This window comes from Micrasema longulum, unplaced genomic scaffold (genome assembly GCF_059751315.1).
Source record: "Micrasema longulum isolate JH-2025_06_02 unplaced genomic scaffold, ASM5975131v1 h1tg000248l, whole genome shotgun sequence".
Lineage (NCBI taxonomy): Eukaryota > Metazoa > Arthropoda > Insecta > Trichoptera > Brachycentridae > Micrasema > Micrasema longulum.
Window position 1 is genome coordinate 936,724 of NW_028277453.1, and position 25,318 is coordinate 962,041.

Below are 25,318 nucleotides of genomic sequence, written 5' to 3' on the forward strand. Positions count from 1 at the left end.
CCAAACAACAGTACCAAACAGAGGATGGCTGCGAACATGTATATTATTTAATAATTTGAGTGAAGCAGTTGATCTTAATGATTGAATGGTGCGTATAATATAGCCCAGGTTTCTGTAAGCCTCAATTATAACGAAATACCAACGTAGGTTAAAAGCACCGGGACTAATTTTGTTGTATGGATGAAGGAAGAAAGGGGACTTGATAGACACACTTATAAGATCTTAAGGTCATATTAAATGCCCACAATTCAATCTAAACTCTCGTGGGGTTATCACTGGAAGCTCTATCGTTCCTGATTTCTTCTCCAGCAGTGTGGTTTTTGACTGAAACATTAAAACCAATGTTTTTTTTAAGGGAAGAACAACACAGGAAAACAATATTTTGGCAAAGTTATTTAATTAGTGTTGTTGAAATTTACTGATAATTCCTACAATTAAAGGATAGGAGCTTAAGCGACATTTGTCATCAATTTAATACGAGCATGTAGTTAGATGTAATACAATCTTATGATTTAAGTCACACTAACTCAAGCACCAATATTAAAGCTTGAAACCTAATTTTAAAAAATAAGTATGGCTAAATTGAAGTTTAAAAAAAATATGTTTTAGAAACATAACAGTCGAATTTGGGTAAGTTTACATAATTTATTTTATATTTCATATTATGTTATGAAAAAATCGTCACATTAACCATACCGTCTTTGTCATTTTGTATAAATAACAAAAGTACTAAATATTTGTAAGACATTTTATTTATTTATTTAATTGACGGACTCATGGAGTCCATTGTAACAATGGTAAATATAATTTCTTATAACAAATACAGGTACTAATAAAATAAAATACAACTAAATAAAATTAAAGCTAGGACAAAAAAATAAAAATTACTACCTCAAGACAAGATCCGGTCTATCTTGGTGATTTTTTTTAATCTATAAAGGCTAACACCAAAAAAGTCTAGATCTTGTCTCGAGTTTACAATACGACACAATCGCCACATTGGCACATGCAAGCCATTTTACCAAAAACTGTTAAAAGTTCCTCTGGCCCTTAGCGCCTCATATTGACGGTGGAAAGGCAAAAGTTCTTAAGCGACATTTAGCAGCTTTACAAAAGAGCCAATATTTTTTTAATTTTTTTTTTTAAAATTAATTAAAAGATACTCATGTAAACCCTATTTTGGCGTAATTCCCTACATAATTTAAATGAAAACGTGAGATTTTTGTCAATAAAAAAAAAAAACTTTATTTGGCTCTTCTGTAAAGTTGGCTATATGTCCCTTAGGAACTTTTACTTTTTCCACAAGGATTTTTTTCTGTATGTGAGTACCGCAAAGGAGATTTAGGTGCAGTATATGGTGGGCAAGAGCAAGTGGGTTGTTGACATTAATGCCAATTGGTAAAAAACAAAATTTTTAATTGAAATCCAGGTGGTGTACTGGGTCCACTGGCTTATCAGCCAATAGCATTCAGTAGATCGGGTAATCCTGTGACCAGCGCTGTGGCCTTCCTCGCCTCAGTGGTCGACCCCCGAGTGGCCGCCACGGCAGCCCAGGCCGCCATGGACGAGTTCGCAAACATCAAGGTATTATTTTCATCTTTTATTTGGACATCCAACAGAGTAAAGTATATTCATGGAAACTGGACCTTTGTACACGTGCGAACCACAAGCCCAGAGCGTGTCAATAACAATAAGAATATATAGGGTAACGTTGTTTCATTAGTATCCTAATGTTAGTTACACGAAGACATCAACTTCACAAAAAAAAAACTATTTTGCTTTCACTCTTATCAAGAAATAACTCACTGTTTTCTGTCGTAATATTTTTCCTATTGAAAGATTGCTCAATACGAGGGCAGTTTGATAAGTCAGTGACTTTTTGAATAAAAGTTATTTTTATCGGCAAATACGTGTTTTATTTCTCAACATAGTTTCCTTTTAGCTCGATATATGTAGTCCAGCGTTTTTCCATTTTTTTTTATTTCTTCCATATAATAGGTTTTCTCAAGGCCCTTAAAATCGACATTTGTTTCAGCGATGACTTCTTCATTCGACCCAAATCTTTTATCGCCCAGCCATTTCTTCAGGTTTGGAAACAGTATATGCTGGCAGTTTATACCCTAATTTATGGATTTTTGCCATGGAGACTACACACGTATGCACCTGTGTATTGTCTTGATGGAACATTACTTTTTTCTTCGCCAAATGCGGTTATTTCTGCTTCAAATCAACATGGAACCTGTCAAAAAGCTCTGAATAATATTGGCCTGTGATAATTTTACCCTTTTCAAGGTAATAGATGTGAATGACACTGCATGCATCCCAAAAAACTGTGGCCATGACCTTGTTGGCCGACAGACCCACCTTGGCTTTCTTTGGTGTACGTTCACCCGAAGAAACCCACTGTCTTGATTGTTCTTTGGTCTCTGGTGTGTTGTGATGGATCCATGTTTCGTCCACGGTAATGAAACGGCGCTAAAACTCATTCGGATTGCGGATGAACATCGCCAAACACTTCTTTGAAGTGGTCACACGGTTGCACTTATGGTCGAGTGTGGGCAATCGCGGCACCCATCGCGCGGATAATTTTTTCGTGTCCAAATATTCATGTAATATGTGATGTACCCGCTCAGTTGAGACGCCTACAGCCTCAGCCAAAGAAAAAGAATGTTCCAAATGTTCAATGCATCTGCTGAGACTACATAGAGTTAGGCTTGTAAACCAAAATTACAATTTTCCATTGCCCATTTTATATTTTACATGCTCTCCTTCAAAATTGATAAAAAGTGACATATAATGCTTTCCCATATTTTAACAGTTTTAATATATTATAGGATGAAGTACCAGCTGCCATGTTAGACATGCACCTTAGGGCAGCCGCACAAGTGGGTCCTGCTGCAGCTCTTGCTGCGAGTGGGATTGCCGGAACAGACCCAGGTATTTCTCATCTTCATTATACTTTATCTTTGTTTCTTTTATTTCTCATAATGAATCTCTAATAATGCAGAACTTAAGCCATCTTTTCTGGTTTTGAGAGACGAGATTACGGTTCAGAACAGCATCTAATTTTGCTTAGATTATTTCACTTATCTGGTACTTTTTTATTGGTACAATGAAGAGCAAGAGGCATTCTTATTGAAGCTTACAAAGTTTTGTATAGGTTCTATATGACTGTGAGCTAGTTAAATTCATCTGACATAATCGGAATAAAAAACAAAAAAGACATTCCACATTCCCCTCTTGTCTCCGTTATTTATTTCTAAATATGTATTGTTTTCTTATTACTTAAAATTGCCATTATAATCTTCTTGACTAAGACAATTAAAATTACATTTACCAAATTTGATGTGTAGTTCAAGTCACATTTACCATAATTTGATGTGTAGTTTGTCATATTTACTAAAGTTAATGTGTAGTCAAGTTACATATACTAATGTTGATATGTGGTTCAATAAATATTTACTGAAGTTGTTGTGATTATAGAAAAAAAAGAAGGTGCAGAAGGAACACCAGCCAAAGAAGGGGCAGATACTCCAGCCAGCGGAGAGGCTACTCCCCCAGCTACCGATAAACCAGCGCAGGATCCCGCCACACCCAAAGTGGAGCCCGAAGAGACACCAAAACCAGAACCCACACCGCCTGTTGAAGGTCATTTGAATTTTTTATGATTCTATTACCTTTTTTTCAATTGATTTAATCAACTGTGGAAATATTTTTTAAAAAGCGCTAAGTTCATTAAACATCTCAACAATTCTTGCAATTACTCAGAATTCTATTTAATATGAACAGTTGGAATTCTTTTTACATCTAAAATGAATTATCCTAAGAACATAGATTGATTTAGCAGGAAGTTGGAATGAGGAATTTTAAATGTTAATTACAGATGTAAATATAAATAACAAAAAAACTTATTATAAATAACAAAAAAACCTGATGGTTTTAGTTCATGCTATAAGATTCTTTATCGGCACGGTGCTAGTCAGCTGATCATATTAAAAAAATGTATTTGAATAAATTATTATAAATAAATATGGTGTCTATGCGGGTGAAGAATATAGTTCTGTGTGTATAATAGAACCAGAAACCTGGACGACTGTTTTGGACTTAATGGCTGCTTTTAGGTAAAAATCTTGATTAAGGAAATCAAGTGGAGATAAGTCAGTCTCGTTTTAAAGTGGTTAGCGCATTCTCTCCCCATTCTTCATTCTTGAGGTCCTGAGCTCGATTCTTGATAGGTTGCAGTGCCTTATGCGCCACTGGGTGTGGAAGGGGGAATGATGTAGAAAAGTATTGAATATATACGAGGTATATCCAGATAGTATGTTCCGTTTAACAGGTTATAGAAAACGAGTACATATTCAGATAAAAAAAAATATTGTGAAAAAATGTTTAGGCTTTAAACAATTTTTCTACATAACTCCCACCATTTTGTGGGCACTAGTTATAGCGCAGCATAAACTTTTGTATTTTGCGCCTCACGTTGGGCGCCAATTGTGATAATTAAGAACTTCCGCCCTATGGGAAATTGGATACAAAAAACATTTCCTTGCGCGCGTTAAAAATTAGAGCATTAAATTGTACTGCTAAGTTTCTTGAAAATGTATAAAAAAATTATTAAAAATAATTTAAATAAAAACGAACTACTTTGAACGACGTCACTAGTTCATATGAATCGACCAATGATAAAAGAGCTGTGAAAAATATCCGGTTTGCTTACCGTAAACGGACCAATTGGCAGAACTGACGGAGAATAAGCGGCAGAGAACCTCTGACGTCACATGCGTAGTTAGTCCAGAAGTACAAAACTTTAAAAAATCATAGCGCTGATAACACGATATATAAAAATTAAAAAAAAAAATCTTGGCTTAGTTTAATAGTCTATTAACAATCCACTGAACTTCCTCATTTGCTCTTCATGAAAGGATGCTGCCCTCTTTATAAAAGGAGCCGCCCACTTTGTTCGCCATCGTAAACATCATCACTACCTTCGTTGAACTTCTCACCCATCTCCTTACCGTTGAATCACCTATCACATGTATTCCATACACCTCACAGATATGTTGATAAATGTGGACTGGTTTAATGTTCTTTGTATTAAGGAAATGAATTACACACCTTCCCTTAGGTTGCGGGATTTTTCATTTTATTTAGCATTTCAAACGAGCACCTCAAAGCGTACACAGCTGTCAGTTGACTCATAACGGCGTCAACTCTTTCTCAATAGGTCAAGGTAAGTACCACGCATGTTCTAAACTGCCATCACAGCGCTGCGGTGGCAAGACATACAAACAGAACTTATTTTCTAGATCCTTTTATATGTATTTAAAAAAGAGATGTGCAAGAATTTTTACCATTGTTGTTTCCAGAAGGTAAAGTGCAAGCGGCAGCCGCTGCAGCTCTGGCGGCGGCGGCGGTGAAGGCTAAACACCTCGCCGCTGTGGAGGAGAGGAAGATCAAGTCGCTGGTGGCGCTGTTGGTGGAGACGCAGATGAAGAAGTTGGAGATCAAATTGCGCCACTTCGAGGAGTTGGAGACTACTATGGAGAGGGAACGGGAAGGTAAGATCGATAATCTAATGTATAGAAATGTAAATATTCCATTGTATATTTGACATTAAAACAAAAAAAACAAGCAAAATGGAGTTGGTCGTTCGCTTCCATCTTCCATCCCTGCGTCATCGTTAAACCCTAGAGATTCCTTTAGGGGGCCAAAAACATGGAATGCGGGCCTGTAGGAAGGATGTTCCAGTGCTTTCCACCTGAGTTACCACAATTTTCCTTGTGTCTAGGCCTCTGTATGGGGACGAGCATATTGCCTTGTAGAAGAATCACTTCTCTCATCGCTGAATCCTGTCGTTTTTGATGATATGCCAGTCTCACCTTGTTTAATACATTGCAGTAGTATGCAGCATATCCGATTTCAGCAATTGTCAAATGCCTGTCATCTTCGAAGAGTTGTTGAACAAACTGAACACCTTTCCGAGTGAGAAACTTGATAATAATGTGTTGCGCAACGGAGATATGTGCCTCTTGCTCCTGCTGTTTCCGCCTCCCTTCGGTGGGATAAAAACACCGCAGACAGACAAGAGTTCAGTTCAGACAACTGATGCAAGTACCCAAGCATGTATTCATTTACTACGTACAGATACTTTATTTTTTCTTTGTAGGTTTGGAATACCAGAGGCAGCAGTTGATTACAGAGCGTCAACAATTCCACTTGGAACAATTGAAGGCCGCGGAATTCCGTGCCCGGCACCACGCTCAGCAGCGATTGGCCGAGCCGAGCGCGCCGCCCCCTCACCCCACTGCCTCAGGCCCCGCCCCTCCCGCCCCCCAGCCTGCCGCATGAGACTCCGCCCCCTCTATACTGCAAACCACAATTTCCCACATATCCAACAATACCCGCGATTCTTCGAACCCCACCGTCATCAAAGTCAACAAAACTGTTGAAATACCAATCATTGAAAAAGCTAAGTGATTTATTTCACTGAAGTATAATAAATAGACCTGTTACTCCTATCGTAGACAAATCTAAGATCTCAACAATTTAAAAAAAGACCTATAGCAAATTACGATAAACATGCAATCATTCATGTAAGACAAAGATGTACATATTTCTTTAGTTCATATTATTTTTGTATATTTCGATACCATAGATATGATACTCGCTGGGATAGAGCATATATACCGGTTTTTGATAACATTTAAAAACCGGAATATCAGACCAAAAATGCGATATTGAAAACACTGATATTGAGATTTAATGTTTCAAACATCAAACGTGATTCTTTGTCACCCAATATGCATATATATTCCACTCATTCAACCAATCAGAAATCAGAATGCTGATTTCGTTCAACCAAACTCTGTCATTAACGTCAGTTGCGACAGTAGCTTCCTAATTGTTTTAGTTTAACATAACTACTAGCCTGCCAACAGCACGCTGAATATTTTCTTCATTTCGATTTTATTTAGTGTGTACAGACTTGCTTTTTATTGTTTTATTTTCATTCTAATTTTTGTATTATTTTTTTTTACTTATTTTATGTTCTGTTGAATTTGTCAAAAACAGCATAGTGAGTTGTTTTGAGAAATGTATGGTTGCATTTAAAATATACGTACCTACCTAAGCTTAGATTGAAGTTGAAGACCTCAAAAATAGGCAGTGAATTGAAATAATTATCGTTGATATACTTTGAAACACTTTTATTTCCATCTTTTACAATGATTTAACCCGACAACTGAATATGATGAAGCAAAAACGATTATGATTTTTAAGCATTTAATAAATATTTAGCAAAAGTATCTAGAAAATATCAAAATACCAGGTTTCCGATATTTGAAATTGTAATATTGAAAAAAAAACGGTATTGGCAAAATGGTCCGATGGTCTATGCTCTAAGCTGGGAAATATAACTAGTTATGTACTTACTCCGAAAATGGATTATATTTACAAAAATGTCCGTTAGAGAATGAAGGCACGGAAGGCTATTACCCACAAATTGAAATACCATTTTCTTCGCAATATTAACATGTCTATTTAATTACACATCATTGATTTATTTATTGTTTTATTTTTAACATGGTTTCAATATATTGCATTTTTTTTAATATTCGCCACTAACATAATAAAGGTTGAATACACGGAAATCGTGTTGTAAATTTAGCTCCATGGAACAGACATTTATTTTCCCGTTTAAGACCCTACAAATTTGATTTATTTCTAGTCACTAGACTTCTTTCACATAGGATACACTCGTAGACTTTCTTATTTTTAACCATTAAATTAAGGCTTATTCTGAAAGAAAACGCAAAACAGCGAATTGGAATCACATTAAAAACTTACATGCAAGGTTAATGGTATTTATTGCTGGCGTGCTGGTCGCCAGTGCCCTTTTTTTATTTGTTATTATATAATACATTATCATCTCCTTTATTTTTTATTTCCTGATAATGATCCGGATATTTGGCAATCCGAAAGACTGGAGTTCAGGTAAACAGAGTTCTACTGTGTAATTATATCAAATTATTAATTTTAAAAAATGTACTAGGAAAATGATGGTATGTTACGATTTTTTCTGAACTCTGACTTTTTATAGTTTGTTCTAGTTACGAGATATTCTTTTTATTGTTATCGAAATATTTGCATTGAATCTCTTAACCGTTATTTTATATACAGTCCATGGTATCGGATTATGTAGTGGGAAATATTTATTCTCCATATATTGGGGTGTTTAATTGTGGAGTTATTAGTCGGGTGGTTTAAAACATAACTGTTTAATATTTCTTCTTGTAAATATAATTAGGCATACCTTTTTCGTATTAAGATTAAAGTAGAAATGTTTTATAATAATTGAACAATCAAGTTTGATACTTATATTATTGTAAACTTGAAGGTTGATATTTGTACAACTTCATTTATCTTTGGCAATGCATAATAAAACATGAAGTAATTGCATTTTACAGAAATAAGTTTATTATGATTTTTAAACATTATTCCATATTATTAAATATTCACCTTTTCTGGAATTTAATTTATGTATTTTGACTGAATCAAGTAGTTATTATACTACATGATTATATAAAATTAAACGCTGTCATAAAAACATGTTCTTTTATTGTGATTTTCCTTAAATTTTGTTTTATGTTTGACATCTTAGTATTTTTTTGTTTGTTAATAAATAAGAATATATAACGATTCCAGTGACTTGTAAGAATAATATATATATATATAGTTTAAATGTGTTTTATTGATCAAAATAATTAATTATTTATGTCACTGTAAATTTGATTTGATTTGTGAATTTTCTAATGTATTTTTTTTTATACGAGCACTTACATTCTGTTAAAATATGAACCCATAAATGCCTTTTTGGATGGCAGTATTAGTTAGTAAACTAAATCAATTTGTTTTAAAAATTCATTATGAGATTATTCAAATAAATAGTAATCAAATGATTAGGAATCGAATGATAATCCAAATCATTTCATTCGGTATGAAGTTGCAGTGATTTGTCTATCTTTGATTGGTTTATTGCATTCGGCATACAGTTGCAGCAATTTGTCTATCTCTAATTAGTCTATTTTCAATAGAATGAACTCATTCGGTTAAGTTGGATTGAGTTTACTGTTTTGTACCATCTATTATTGGTCCATTTGCATCCTATTGAATTACATAATTTGTTAACACAATAAAATGGCTATTTTCACTATCTCAGTATAACAAATTCTAATTAGTTTGTTTGAATGAATATAATAATTGAATGCATTAGATTATTTTCATTCAAATGATCTTGTTGGAGATCTCTGTTAAAAATCAAATGTAGAAATAAAAGAATGTGAAAAAAGTATTATTTTACAGTAAATTTAATTTGGTATGTGTGTCCCATGGTTTAGGTTGGAATAAATATTAATGACTTTATAATAATTGGAATAATCTTTAAGAAATGTATAATTATTCTTGATAGTGAAGTTCCTTAATGTTTATAGATAATTTTGTGTTATGTACTACAATTATTTTGTATAATATACACGCTGATTATGCATTTTTTGTTTTATTTAATATTTATACATTTAAAAAAAAAATCCCTTTAACAGATTTTAATTTTAAAATGGAAAATACATACACATGTAAATAAACAAAACGATGTAATTTTTAGTTCCACAATGAATTGACTCAGGGTGAGTAAAAACTAAGACATATTTTTTTAAATTAGTAAAAATTTCATTTAATTTTTTACTTACGAAACTTGGATGTAAAGTTAATGTGAGGGGTGGAACATAAATAATTCAGCATGTCCAAATCCTTTTAGACAAGTACTAGATTTAACTAAGTAATGCAATTAACAACATTTTGAATGAATTAACATATTCTACTGTTCTTAATATAAAACCTAAACATTTCAAAGCTTTATTAATAATTTCATTAATATGAGGAAAAAAAGTCCTCAATTATCACTTTAAAAAAAATAAATTTTTTGACCCATATTTGAAGAGTTATAAATAATTCGATATGTACTACAATACAAAAATCAAGTTGTGTTAGTGTGGGGTTCGAACTTGGACCTCTGATTACACTGAGAATTTTTTTTTTCTTTTTGTATAGGTATTTATAATTTCAAACATTTGAATACTTTTCCACTCTTAACTGCATGATATTCGAACATTCTGACTTACCTAGAAACTGTGAGTAACAGTTTTGAATGCTTGTCAAGCTGCATTCTTCAGTGATTTGATAGTTCCTCAAAAATTTCACCATGCATTAGTGATCGTATTGTGGTCCTACAAATATTTCCTCTTTAATTTTAGGAAACTTCTGCTTGAGGTACATGACACCAGGAGTATTGTCCATGGCTTTGATGAAATTCTGTGGGAGATAGAGAAATTCCGAATACATATTTTAAAAGAAGATAAAAAACGGCATTAAGTGCACCTATTGGTACTTGTGAGACAAATATCATGTTGACCAGTGTTATTAGTGAATACGCGTTACTATCATGGGAACACGACCCAGTTTTAACAGTTCACTTTAATTATGTCTCGCCTCAGCTGAATTATAATATGATTTATAAACAATAAATAAAACAAAATAGTCGTCTTTCATATTTATTCATTATATAAATAACATATAGCCATCACATAACATAATTAAATGTATAGAAACAATATTGAGGTCTGATCAAGATCATAGAAATAATTACTGACTCAGCATATTATATTTTAGATAATCTATAAACTTATAATCACTATGCAAATTAGGAACTTAATTCAAATAAGCTTTAAAATATTATGATATAATATAATAATTTATATACTTAAATATTTTCTTTATATACACATTAATTTAATAGAAGTAAAATTTTATCTACGTCTACAGAAAGATGGTAACAGTTATATAATATAATAGGGAGATAAAATAGCATTTTTATGTTCCTTAATTAAAGTATGTTTTGTAATTTGTAATTTGGTATTTTGTTAATTCTGCTGAATTTAACAATATTTGTAACTTTGGAAATATAAGTTACATTTATATCAATAATATTTTGAGTTTGTCCTAATTTTTGTAGGCAAGGACTGGATTCAACTCCCTGTCTACTTACATTTATATGTAAGTAGTACACCTGATAGTACTAATGGATTTATCTATTTTCTCACATTGCGTTTAATCTAGTTTGGCAGGTTCAAAACAATAGAAATAACACAAATGAAACTTAAATCAGGTATTCTGGACCTATAAAACAATAAATATAATAATACTGTTTGATATTATACTTGTTAACTATCTTATTTCGTACAATTTTAGTACATCCTGAGATCAGTGTCCTGTGACACTTTGTTTAATACTATGACGTCTCAAAATATGTAATTATGGTAAAAATGTAACTAAGTCGAAGACAAGAAATGGACGATTAACCTAAAGTGAGAAATATAAATATTCTTAAGTACTGTTTGAACAAATTTAAAGTTATTTAATGTAAGTAGAGCGTGGCCGGAGAGCTTAGTTTTTGTGCCTTGGGTCCTTAACGCCGGCGACCAAACCTCAGGAAGTTATGGACGACATCTTGCCTCTTCATTCCGGAATTCAGGTATTCAGGGTAGTCATGGTTCAGGGCGAGAGCTTGTGGTGCTGAAATAGACAAATAAAATCTTTATAAATGAAATTGATGTGTGAGAAACAGCAGTACTTAATTTGAAGACTATTTAAACATTTTTTTCTTTTTCCCTTCATATCATTTACTTCTGTGTGCACTATTATTGAGTCATTAAAAAAAAATTGAGCAGTACCTACATTTACTTTTACAATATGTATTTCTTAATTTATGTATACTGCAAATAGTTCATGAGCTGGAAGCATAGCATGATGCTCTTGCAAAAAGTAACTGGTCAGTACCATACCAATTTATATATTTATTATGGTTCAGAAACAATACATGAGACATTAGGATAATAAATATAATTTTTAATTTATTTAAAATGAAACACTTTGTAATTTTTACCTCATAAGAGTTTTAAATAATGGCTAGTTGATTTGGGTCCCGAGAACTGTCTCGAGATGGTCACCCCACCAAAGCGGTAGACTTGTTTATATAAAATCATTTTTGCATTTCATGTTTTGTATTTGTATCCACACAGTGTCTCGATGAATATATGTCATATACTCTTATATTTGGCATTTATGCGGATGTTGGGCCACCGGAAACTCACAGTAGCTTATTACTTGACCTAATGTCTGCACAGTAGTTAAGTATGTGAGCTGTACTAATAACATAATTTTGTTTTCTTTTTCTTCTTTTCTTATTTTTTTCTTACTATTATTTATGTATATATCTGTGGATTTAAGTATAAATATGTATTATTTTATGTATATTTTTTAGACACCATAAGTATATATTAAATCATGTACATGAATGCCTCGACACGGGTTGTGCCCAGTGAGGTATTCATATAAAAAAGTGTTATGTAAAACTTAAAATAAAAAAAAAAAACAAAAAAATATATATAACACAACTATTTTCAGGTTTTTTATGTAGTATCTTGTATTTCATTTTAAATAAATTCAAAATGTTTTTCCACAAAGTTAATGCTGAAACAATAAATAATACAATTTTTAAGTTAAGATATTGTTTGTTGATCATTATGTGAACACAATACGTACAAATAAGTAAAAATAAATTGAAAAAAAATTGAAATGCGCAATTAAATTTTATTTGGTAGTTGCAAAGGTTAGCTTTCGACCCAATGAAACTCCGCCGAAATCAAGTGAGGGTTTATCACTCCAGCCCTTTACCTGGTTAGATTAACCCTTTCTGAAATTTCTAGATGTTGGTTCTGCAGTGTAGATGATGAAGTACCTGAACACATTCTACGTGAATATCATGCTTTATATTGCAAAAGAAGCCGCTTCCTAGGTGGATCATCAGTTAAACCCCAGGATGTGAGAGCACTCGCCCTTTACCTGATAGCCTATTTCTTAAAGGGCTTGGAGGAGGAGATTAAGCAATATTTATTCATATATAATAAATAATTTTCACAAACTACTTATATTTTTTCTTTTCTATATGAACACTTCACTGGGCACAACCCGTGTCGAGGCATTCATTTACATGATTTATATTATGTTTCCAGTTACAATAACTTGTTATAGTACTATTATCTCTGGTTACAATATGAGAACACACGCCCTCTATTCAGCAGCTAGGCTCTTCAAAGACCTAGGTTTGTAGGGCGAGAACTAACTAATGGAGATCCGTCACAATATAATAATATCTACTCGGGTCGCAGTGACGTCAAGAGCTTATTTAGCACTGACCCCCATCTACAAGAACAAGAATAATATTGCAAACTAGATATGCCACAAAAAGTTATTTGGCCGAATACCGAATATTCGGCCACGCTCTCGGCCGCAGCGCCGAATGCTCGGCGAAAAATGTGCGCATTTCGCGCCTGACAGGTTTCTCATTGGCGGGGCGGGCGTATTTGTTTTATTTGCGAGTAGATCATGTCGCGACACGCGTTATTTGTTACTAATAGTCCTTTTTAGTAATAATTATTAGTAATTATTTATTTATCGTACATCATGGAAACCATTTAATAAAAAAAATCGCCCATTAGAAAATATTGTGAGATTTGTAGTGAACTAATAAACTGTCTGTGTGTTTGTTGTGTAACAACAAGATCTCGCGAGGTAGTATTTATGAGGAAAAGCGCAATCGTTTGCTACCAACAAATAATGAAAAAAATGTTTTCATTCATCACAATTTACCACTGATAGATTTGAAATAAATTAACCAATCATTTGTGATTAAAATTGATACATTTTTGAGTGATACGTGCGTTTTTTTTAGGATTTGGAATTCGGTCGAATACCGAATATTGTAAAAGTAGCCGAATAGCCGAATATTCATGGCATCTCTTCTGCAAACGGTAACGTACGTCGTCTGTAAGATTTATAAATAATAAAGAAATATTAAATATGAATTCAGCCATAACGGTTTTCAGGTTTAACCAGCCAGTGACCGCAGGCCGCCCAGCGCGGCCAAGAGCACGCCCGGCAGTGTACATAACTAGGTCTGCGCTAACAACGAGTCGCTGTACCTGGGTACTCGGGCGCGGATCCCGCCCGGTCGCTGGCCTCCGCGTACAGCTCGAGGAAGGTGTTGAGGGCGCCGCACACGCGCGCCATGCGCGGGTCCCCCTCCATGGCGGCGGGCGTGCAGTGCGGCGCGGGGCCGCCCAGCGCGCCCAAGCACACGCACGACAGTATCATCATCACGGGCCACTGCATTTTCTGCAAATCAATGAACATCATAAAATAAAGTTAGGTATTTCAAATTTTGTTTATCGGATCGATCGTGTCGATTTGCCGCCTGAAATAAATTTTGATACTCCCCTTCTTCGCATTCGACACTACATATTGAACACCACAAATGCAGAGCCGCTCAAAATTTTCCATTAGTAAGAGCAATCAGAATTTCAAAATATGAGATATACGATTTGGACTCCGCTACAAACGGAAACTGAGTCTTATTAATATTATTAATAATAAATTTAGCTTTTTTAATACAAACTAAATCTACTCACATTACACACATAACACACATACCACACTGCATTCTCCAAACACACAAAACAATAACAACACAAACAAAAACAATATCATCTTTACCTATCTTCATTACTATCTGGTTAAAAATTTGTATTGAACATATATTGTATTGTGTACGTAATTTGTGCTGTGTTTGGTTTATTTTTTTAATTGTAATAATTTTTACAAATTTTATCAATGTGTGCACAACATTATTTTATTTATTTTTTTATTTATTTATTCATGTAAAGATACATATTACAAACAATAATAACGTATCTTAACTCTATGAAGCCTAGAGCCCTGTGTTAGAAAGTGGAAGTATGTATAATATTAAAGAATACTACGAATAAAATTATTACATAAATATCTGGACGTCACGCTTAATAGTAGGTACTATATATATTTTACAATATATATAAGAGGTAAAACAGAGTATTAAAAAAATAAAGGGATAATTACACAGCAATGAAATACATATTAACAGTAAAAATAGTAAACAAAAAATCCCACAAAGGCATGGCCTGTTCGTGGGTATACAAGAAATGTTAAGTCTATGCAATGTCTCGCAGCAGTCTCCTGCAATGGTCTCTTCCCTTAGACGAAATCCAAACTTGTACACTTCTCCTGAAAACTCAGGACATTAACTGTAAATAAATACGTTAATAAAACTACTTGGGACTTGACGGCCTCAAAATGAGGCTATATACCTACCCGTAGGTACTAGACGGTGATAAATTTACTGATGTAATGGATATAATTAACTTGAATTTTCCACATGGAAATCCGTGTATTTGAATGAAATTTAGTCAGTTATCGTGATCGGTACCATTTATCTAACAAATGCGACGCTGATGAAAGCAAGCGAAAATTTTATTCAAATATTTTCATTTTGGAGTAGAAAAATCTCTTATCACTGTCTCTTTGTAACTGAGTGCCCGGGTTTCGTTGATTGCCTCTAGTGACTACAATCTTAATTCGAGTTTTGTTTGAATAAATGTATCTTATATTTTTTATGCATGTACCGCGATACGTCTACACACTGAATGAAGGATTATCCTTATAGGTATCCATAATAATTTTAAAACCGAAAATTAATGGTACGATAAAATAGTTGCAATTTTATTAAAAATACACACGCTGCATAAATTAACTTGGGTTAAAAAATAATAAAACAAATCTGGCTTTAATTTCCAGGAATGAAATGTACACATTCACCATAGTTGTTAGTTGTTACGTAGTTGTTACATAGTCGGTACGTCTCGAAACCGGTGGATATAAAAAAGTCAGCCAGTGGTTATATGCAAATATTTAATAACGTTTAGTTGAATGTTATACCACAAAGTGAATGCTTTAAATATTAATAATATAAAAATACGCATTGAAATATTTCGTTTACGATTTCAAGGCAGTTCATATGAATGATACCTGTGTAGGTAAAATCCCTAATCCTTATTCATACAAAATTTCGACATTATTAATAACCGTTTCATAAAAAATTTCATACTTTTTTTATTTTTTTATTTATTTATTTTTCAAAAATATTTACAAAAAAATTCTTAAATTAAAGTCCTGCTGAGTTGCATACATACAACTCGTCAGCAGGTTCTTATACATTACATTAATTATTTACACTTAGCCTACATTAACAATAATTTTACTTGAAAAACAATTACAGATTACATTTTGAAAAATTAAAAACTATCACTAATAAAAAAAACTTTTTTCTGAACTGAATGTGTATTTATAGACCTACGCTCATTATTTACAACACTTTAATTGAAAGTAATGTAAACCCTTTCATCCCCAAAGCAGCATACACATAAGTATTTTGCGTTAATTTATTTATCGTGAAGTTAAGGGATTTAACTACCATGGTTACACAAATATCAACGAAATTATTATAATTTAACGTCATTTCTGCCTTCGCGGTAATAAGGTAGGCACGTTGCAGGCATTACGTGGAATCCCGGACTGCATTTTTTATAATATTTAAAAGTAAAACCAGCAGTCCATAACATTTTTTAATTTCAATTTATTCAATTTTATTTATTCATATATATGTACATTACAAAATGGAATATCATAATTTATACATATAGAAATAATGAAAATAAAAAGGTAAAATTAGATTTATATAAAAATAACACATAAGTATTCATAATATCCAGATAATAATGTGTTAAAAAAGTAAGAGAATCTTGTGACGAAAAACTCCCTCAGAGCCGTGAAAAATGTCAATGTCCAAAGAAATATTTTTCAACATAAAGATAGCCTTTCCAACAGGCCTAACGATTGGCAGGTTAGTCCTGTATATTGGAATGTGAAAAAGTCTATGCTGACGCTGTCTAAGCTAATTATCCGGAACATAAAAGCTAATGCTCCGCATAATTTCAGGGTTGTCAATAATACTGTGCAACAATCGAAAGAAGTGCGTAGTTAAATACACATTCCTTCTGGTCTTCAAACTGCTGTAACCGAGCATACCCTCGAGGAACTCAATGAGATAACGCCATGGATAATATCCGCACTCCCTCATGTAGAGAAACCTAAGAAATTTCTTCTGGACCCTCTCCACCATAAGAGCGTACTTCAACCCACACGTTCCCCAAATCATCGAGCCACTCTCGAATCTACCTCGCACCAACGAGTTACGAAGAATTCTCAGTACTCGTGTATTACCAAAAACCCTAGCAGTACGCAATACGAATCCTAACATCTTCAACGAACTACTACTAACTGTTTCGATCTGATCATGAAATATCAGGGAACTCACAAAAGATCTTTAACCTTCGAAGTCCGCATAAGATTCTAATCATTCATTCTATAGCAGGAAAAAAGCGTTTTGTGGGCCCTGGTGAAAGACATAACTGAGCATTTTGAAATATTAAACAATAATTTATTTCGTCTTCCCCGTTTAGAAACGTTTATTATATCCACCTGTTGAGTACGAAAATTATCCTAAGTTTTAACCCTCAAAAACAGCATTAAGTCATGCGCGAATAATAAAAAAACGCGAATTGACTACATATACATATACTACATACTGACTATAGGTACACAAACTGACGAGGTGTGTGTGTTGAAATATTTGTATGCGTTTCTATCAGTTCCCAAGGACGTACATAAGGGGGAAGGTTTAGGGGGGTTTAACCTTCCATCGGAAAGTGGATTACACTAGATATAATGAATTTAGAAAATCCAATATTATGAACTTTTTACCTTTATATTGACAATATTAGATACTTTAAAAAACTAAGATCGATGAGAACACTCAGTGGTGCATAAGACATTGCATTTGTAAACCAAATGCAGCGTCACTTTTTTTTATTAGTAAAGAAATATTTGCGTTCTTATGATTTATATATATAGTTGGATAATTTATAAAGCGCCATTTTTGTGAAAATCACCTCAAGGGCGCTGTACAATTAATAAATATCCCAGTACGTCTTGCAGCTACAGAGCGCATGGACGGTTGGGATTCTAGTTCCTCGTTTTCAATTAAGATCAATCAAAAATTATAATAGATAGGAGCTAGATTACAGGACGTCTTGCAGCTACAGAGCGCATAGACAGTTAGAAATTTAGCCCCCATTTACACATTTTAAAAATTGACAAATAAATTTAGTGTATTACAAAATAATAATAATATGAATAGTAAAAAGGAGTAAGATTACAACACGCCTTGCTGCTACTAAGCGCATAGACGATTGGAATTCTAGACCCCGTTTACAAAATTAAGGTATTTTAAAGTTGAAATATGAAAGCTAGATAACCAATCATCGTGCAGCTACAAAGCGCATGGATGAGAGGAATTCCAGCAAAGTTAAAACAATATCAATAAATCTATAAAAAATAGAGTATAGTAGTAAATTGGTCAAGTGTTCATACCAAGAAGTAAGCAATAAAAAACTAAATAAATAAAGCACTGTATCAACTCCATGGTTAACAAAGGGAGACAGATGTCCGAAGAGAATCTTTTGTAGACAGTAGGTAGATATCGTCACCATGTGGTCCACTAGGCTGCTGGAGAATTTCTGGAAACGCACGTGTGTAGACCCCAGGATTACGCCTATTGTTCCAACGACTTGGTGTCCATTTTGGTCCGTATTATTTCGTTTTATGAGACGCAACATTCCTGTTCAAATTCACTTCTTTACATGAATATTACACAAACGCGTGTATAAGCGGTTTGATTTATAATTTTGTATATTATTAGAAGGCAGATATTTGAAATATTATGTATTTATCAATAAATGTCAGTTCACTTTTAGTAGCACTGTTGTAATTTTTTAATTATGGGTGTAGTGTTCTAAATAGCAAAATTTAGGTACTTTCGCGTCAAAAACTGATGCATTCTTAAACGGTTTTAAAGGATTCATATAAAATTTTATGATTTTAAGGTTACAGACGCACTATTTTTGTAAGTTTCCATTGTTCACTATTTGTCACATATTTTGTTAAGAATAAAGTATAAAACAATGCTATTAAATAAATAGTCTTCTTTTTTCCACTGTTTGTTGAAACATGACTACACTACTACACACTAATGATTTATAAACATAAACTCATTGTTTTCTAACATATAACAACTTATTTTCAGATTTATTATAAGATTATAAGCTACGGTTGGGGAGGAACTATATTTCACGCCCAGCCCGTACGGTGGCCAAATATTTAATTTTGAGGGCCAATTTTAACGAGTTGTAAATAACTCTCTATTAGAAAATGGAATCAATTTGGAGTAAAGTGGGATTCGAATCACGGAACTTTGGTCCGTGAGTCCGAGACACTAGCCACTGGACCACAACCCGATCTTAGGTCAATTTAAATATTGCAGTTTAAACAAACCTTTAAATAATCATTTAACATTCACCCTGGTAGGAATCGAACACAGGACCTCAACTAAATGGAATGGCGGACCTATCTCCTTATTATTATTCATCCTCCTGGACGCAGAGAGGCTCCCATCGAGCCGTTTATATGATTTTTTCTAGAACATCTCCATAAATATGGGTAAATGCCGCAAATGGCAAAATATCTACTTGCATAATAGAAATAAGTATTATAATAAAGGGCAACATGAACTGAAGTACTCTCTTATAATATAGAAAATCCAAAACAAGTTTCTGAGATATCTCTACACGAGAGAGTGCGGGTATTATCTTTGGCTCTACCCGACCGAGTTTTTCCAGGGTATGCTCGGCTACAACAGTTTAAGAGACTAGAAGGAATGTGTATTTGACTGTTTGATTGTTGCGCGGTATAGTCGATAATCCTGAGATTATGATGAACATTGGTTTGTATGTTCCTGATTATTACCTAAGACAGCGTCAGCATTATATAATATTGTTTCATATTCCGATATACAGGATCAACCTGCCGATGGTTATGCCTGTTGGAAGTGTTACCGCTATGCTGAACAACATCGTTCTGGATATTGATCTGTTCCATGTATCCGAAGGGGTTTTCCGGAGCAGGATTTTCTTACTACTTTGACATGAGTCTCTTTCATGAATTTTTATAATATGTACATATTGAATGTATGTTTGTAATGAATATGTTATTTTTAAATAAATGGATTGAATTGAATTGAAATTGAATAGAATAATTACAAATACCTACTAAGTGAAGAAATAAGTTTTCCAACTTCCGAAATATGCACAGATGTATTTGTGTGTTTATGTATATGTCCAATTCGATTTTGAAAGCATAAAAATACGGTGTAGTGACTGTTTGTTGAGGCAGATCATTTCACGCATCCACAGATCTGCCATTGGTGAAATATTTAGCTGGATTGAGATTGAACTTTGGTGTCTTGCATTTGGGTGAAAAACAGAATTTTTTAAATAAAAAAAACTGTCTACTTTTCCCACTGTTCAATTGTTGAAATCGTTCTATAAAAGGAATTTTTTGCTTTAAATTTATAAAAACAAAAAAAATAGTAGTGTTTCTACGTCACAAAACGTAAGTACGCCACCTAGAACAGGTGGCAACATCTTATTTCCAAAATTAAAAACAACTAGTGCACAACATCATTATACTTACAGAAAAATATTTTTCTTTCATGAAATGAACAATGGAAATAAAAAGTGCAGTCAGGAAAACAACATATTTAAGAAAGAAGTGAAAAGTTATATTTATAATTCTTTTTTGCGTAGCAGTGATTAAAAACCCATTTTTTTGCAATTTATAATATCCTGAAAATACTAATAATTAAAAATAAAATATTCCAATTATTGTTAGGCATCACTTCCCATTATGTACACAAGAATTGCTTTTTCTTTTACGTAATGAGAAACGTTAATGTAAATAAGGGTATTAAATTCATATAAAAATTGTATAAAAAAAAAAACATAAAAAAATATATGTTCTGTGTCTGAAATGGAACCAGAATTCTGGACAAGTGTTGTTGACTCGATGCGATGGCTCTACTTTCAGCTGAAAATCCTGAACAAGGAAATCGAGTGGATATTGATTCGCCTCGTGGTGTAGTGGTTGGCGCATTTGACTACCATATTTGAGATTCCGGCTTCGATTCCTTACGTAGTCAACACGATATATTAATAAAGGTTGTTTTTTCGCTGCAATATTGGATGATCCTTGGACTAGCGTCTAAAGCGTAAGGATCAGCTCACCTCACATAATAAATGATAAAGGTACGCCACGTATTTAAATGCAGTGTTTTATGCACCACCAGGTGCCGAAAAAGGAAGGATGAATTTTCCAGATCCTAGAACAAGATTTTTAAAAACCGATCACGAAATATTACAAGTTAACATTCATTTCTTTACGACTATACAAATATCGGTAGACAAAGGAACGAAAAACAAGAATAATTAATTACAGCTTTAATCATCAAAGTGACTACTAATTAAGGCAATACAACTTTGTTGGTTAAATATAAATATTTAATTTAGTTACCTAGGTATGATACATTCTTATCAAATTTAAAGCGAATGACTAATAAAATGATTTTTTCTGTTTATTTTGGAAAAAAAAGTTAATTTGTATCTTATTTGTATTGGTTTGTGGCCTGGGTTAAAACCGGTTGTGACCCGAGGTAGTGTTGTGAACTCACGGATAAGAGGTCCGAGTGTCAAACCCCGCTCTACCACAACTTGATAATTGGGTAAATCACAAGAACGCTAATATTTTTATTAAAAAAATGACAAATTTGATGAAAAGTTAGGTAGGAATTATAACCACTTTCACTTCACTTGTAATAAAAAAAAAAGGTATGATTATACATATTATATTTAAATCCGACTGAACTGAATAATCACAGTTCATCAGTAGTAACGATAACATATTTAGATCTTATTCTCTCCTCAACATATAGATTAAAATGCATTAAAGAAAATACAAAAAATAACACAAAATTCGACGACTGTAAAAATATATAACAAATAGTTTATAAACGAAAATACCTTGCCAAAATATAAATATAAATAAAAACCTTGATATAATAAAGATTTATAAACTTATGTAAAGTGATTCAATTAATTAATTAATATGTGAACGGTACTTGCCTTAAGCGGGTTCATTGCATTTTGTCGGTTTGCATGATATTAATGCGTTTTTTTTCTCCCGAATAAGTTCAATAAAATAAAATATTTTCTGTCACGGCTGAAAAAAAATCGGTCAAAATGCGACGGTTGCTCCCGTGGGATCGTTTTGGTAATTTCAAGAAAATACAGTAGAAGTATGCGTTTCCTTTTTTTCTTTGATTGAGTGTAAAAATAAATATGACATAACTTAAAAACCCATTTGATCAAATGCATAAACCCAGTGTCCCACAAATAAGGTTTTTATTCTTCTTTTTGCTCTTCTGTGAAATTTGATTTGTTTGTGTGTATGTACTTCATGAAATTCTCAATGTCAAAAATAAACATTTTTAACCTTAGTATCTCTTACATACTAACACAAAAATAATTTAGAAAATAAACGAATTATAATACAAAATATACTGAGAAAATTTTGGATCAATAAAATAAATATATATTTAGCTGCAAAATGATTACAAACATAACGTGATTACTTAAGGTTGACAAATTTCAAATCGATTCAAACAGATTGACGCAAGACGCAATCAAAAAAGTTTCCACGTAATAAAAATCTGGAGATGTTTATTTCGTCGAATAAGACAGGTACACATACCTCTACAATATATAAACATACCCTGCATGAGATCAAATCAATTTTCGCAGCATTAGCACGCAGGGGCGTCAATTTTCTCGGTTTTCTCGTTTTCCTTTGATGTTTTATATAAAGGGGTCCAGTAAACAATTAGACTCGGGTTGTGGTCTCACGGCTAGGGGCGCGGGCGTGCGTTGGCTTTTCTGGTCGGTAAAGTATGTTCTACATGCGTAGATATAAAATGGTTCAATTAACGTCAAAAAGATCGGGATTTGAATCGGGTTGTGGCCCCGTGGCTAGTGTCTCGGACTCACGGATCAAAGGTCCGTGGTTCGAATCCCACTCTACCCCAACTTGATCCCTATTTTCCAATAGTGGGTTATTTACAACTCGTTGAAAATGGCTCTCAAAATTAAATATTTGCGTAAGTTATAAGAACGCAAATATTTCTTTTATAATAAAAAAAAAAAAACGTCAAAAAGGAATTTCATGAATGATACTGGGTGCTAAATATGCTTATAATATCTCTGCCAACCAATGATGTATAAATAGACACTTTATTATCCTACTAAGCACTATTTGAATAAAACGAAATATAGCCACGTACTCTAGTATAGTACAAAATGAAAGAAATGATAGATCACTGTACAAAAGTTTATATGAAAGAGAATATGCAAATATGGAATACATTTGACTAAACATTTCATATTTTTTTTACAATTTGAAGTTTAAAAATAAAGGCACATATGATTATATCGTGCCTTTGACTTATAACTATTTGAAGCTTGTAACGTTCATATAAGAGTACCTATCATTGACAAGAGGTTGTCAATATTATTTTATATTGGAAATATTATTTTACTATGTATATACTTTTAAGTTGACTGATAAATCATCCGTTCTGTTGTGCTGATATAAATTTAAATAAAATGTTCTACATATGAAGACATTTATTGTTAGGGCAGCTCTTATATACTAGTACTTGAAATGCGATGGCCATTTATACAAAAAAACAATTTTGTGCTAAATGTTTTAGTAATATTATAATTATATAATGTCCCACGTAACCTTCCGTGCGTGAGTCAAGCGTCTTGAGCACTACACCACGGAGGCCGCTTTATTTCTATGTTTTGTCATGGAAAACATTATAATAATAAATATGTACATCTCCCTTCCCATCCTTATCCTCTCTTCAAGCATTCTTGTCCTAATCCCGCCCAATTTATAATAACTTACGGTTCTTAAAAAAAATATTTAAAAAATCTTTGATCATTGAAAAATGTTTACGAGTACATGAAAATAACATTTTTATATGTATAAACTTAAATGTATTTTTTTATATTTTTTTATTTATTGGGGATATCAACAGTAATATATGTAACAAAAATACAACAAATAAAATATACAGAGAATAAAACCAATGACAGATATCCACAGAAATACATTAAATACACGTACAATACATACTAGTGTGTTTGTGTGAGTGTAAGTGAGTGAGAGGGTGGGTAAGTGGGTGTTATATTGGAATGAGAGTGGACATGTGTGTAAATATTGCACAAGTGTCAAGTGTCGAAAATACAAATATATTAAAAATATTAAGAATTAGAGATAAAATATAATAAAATAAAATAAAATAAGATAAGATAAAATAAGACTTTATTATTGAAACTAAGTATAAGACAAAAAAGTATGTTTTAAGATGCGCATTTTAAATGTTATTATTTTACAATCAAATGGATCAATAAGGGGAAAGTTCAAATTATATTCACTAACAAAACGTATAAGTGGAGAGTTCTGGGCATAGTTCGTACGAACTGCTGGCACATGAAATAGAGAGCTCGACGTGTGATGGGTGCGGTAGCCGGGGACGATAACTGATAACTCCGACAAAAGAGCCGGACTATCAAGGCGTCCACTAAGTATGTCATGAAGCACCCCCATGTCCAACAGTAGTATTAGTAGTTTATTTGATATGTAATATATTTTCTTTACTAACTTTGAATACTTTTTGGAAATCAGTTATTTGTTTTGAGTTTATACACTAAATCTGTTTGTTTACTATAAATATGTATGTAGAACTGTTGATTTTCCAAATAAAATAAACCATTAAAAATAAGATAGACACACACTAAAAAGGACAGTTATTATAATGTAGTATTTTTCTGTTTTTATTAACCCGTTCAATAATATACTAATATGCAGATACGTTTTCATCTCATTTTTGGCTTTGTTTTAGGCCTTCAAGTCACGTTACTGCGTTCCATTAACGTTGTTTTAAATAGTTACTGCATCATCAAAAGGGGCTTTCTTCACGGAACTTTTCAGTGCTATACGTATACCTATACATATCTACCTATTTAGAAATGTCCGCTATTAAACACTAAAACATACATTTACTTTACGTTTTCAGCTTTGAAGTTGCGTACTTTGCTAATTTACTTGGGGCCCATTAAGTTATTAGTTTAAATTAGGTATGTGTTACGTTACATGTATCTCAGTAATAAAATTACACGAATGTTCACGATTATGGAGGAAAATAAACGTTAATTCTATACTAACTGATGATAACGTTTTCAGCAGCTTCTCTTCTTTATTT

At 32.9% G+C, this 25,318-nt stretch overlaps 2 protein-coding genes across 3 annotated transcripts in view; one reads left to right on the forward strand and one right to left on the reverse strand.

Annotated features, from left to right (window-relative positions):
* The window catches only part of mor (SWI/SNF- related protein mor), a 44,957-nt gene extending 38,500 nt beyond the window's left edge, over positions 1-6,457 (forward strand). For both annotated transcript variants that reach the window (XM_088223694.1, XM_088223695.1), the window contains exons 14-18: positions 1,430-1,584; positions 2,835-2,937; positions 3,484-3,648; positions 5,367-5,558; positions 6,167-6,457. In XM_088223694.1, the coding sequence (XP_088079820.1) occupies positions 1,430-1,584; positions 2,835-2,937; positions 3,484-3,648; positions 5,367-5,558; positions 6,167-6,348 (797 nt within the window). In that variant the 3' untranslated portion in view covers positions 6,349-6,457. The remainder of the gene's footprint in view (positions 1-1,429; positions 1,585-2,834; positions 2,938-3,483; positions 3,649-5,366; positions 5,559-6,166) is intronic.
* A 4,511-nt stretch (positions 6,458-10,968) lies between these two features.
* The window catches only part of Ms (neuropeptide receptor myosuppressin), a 90,998-nt gene continuing 76,648 nt past the window's right edge, over positions 10,969-25,318 (reverse strand). Inside the window, exons 2-3 of the mRNA XM_088223665.1 lie at positions 14,094-14,286; positions 10,969-11,625 (exon numbers count right to left, since the gene is read on the reverse strand). Coding sequence (XP_088079791.1) covers positions 11,519-11,625; positions 14,094-14,283 — 297 coding nt within the window. The 5' untranslated portion in view covers positions 14,284-14,286 and the 3' untranslated portion in view covers positions 10,969-11,518. The remainder of the gene's footprint in view (positions 11,626-14,093; positions 14,287-25,318) is intronic.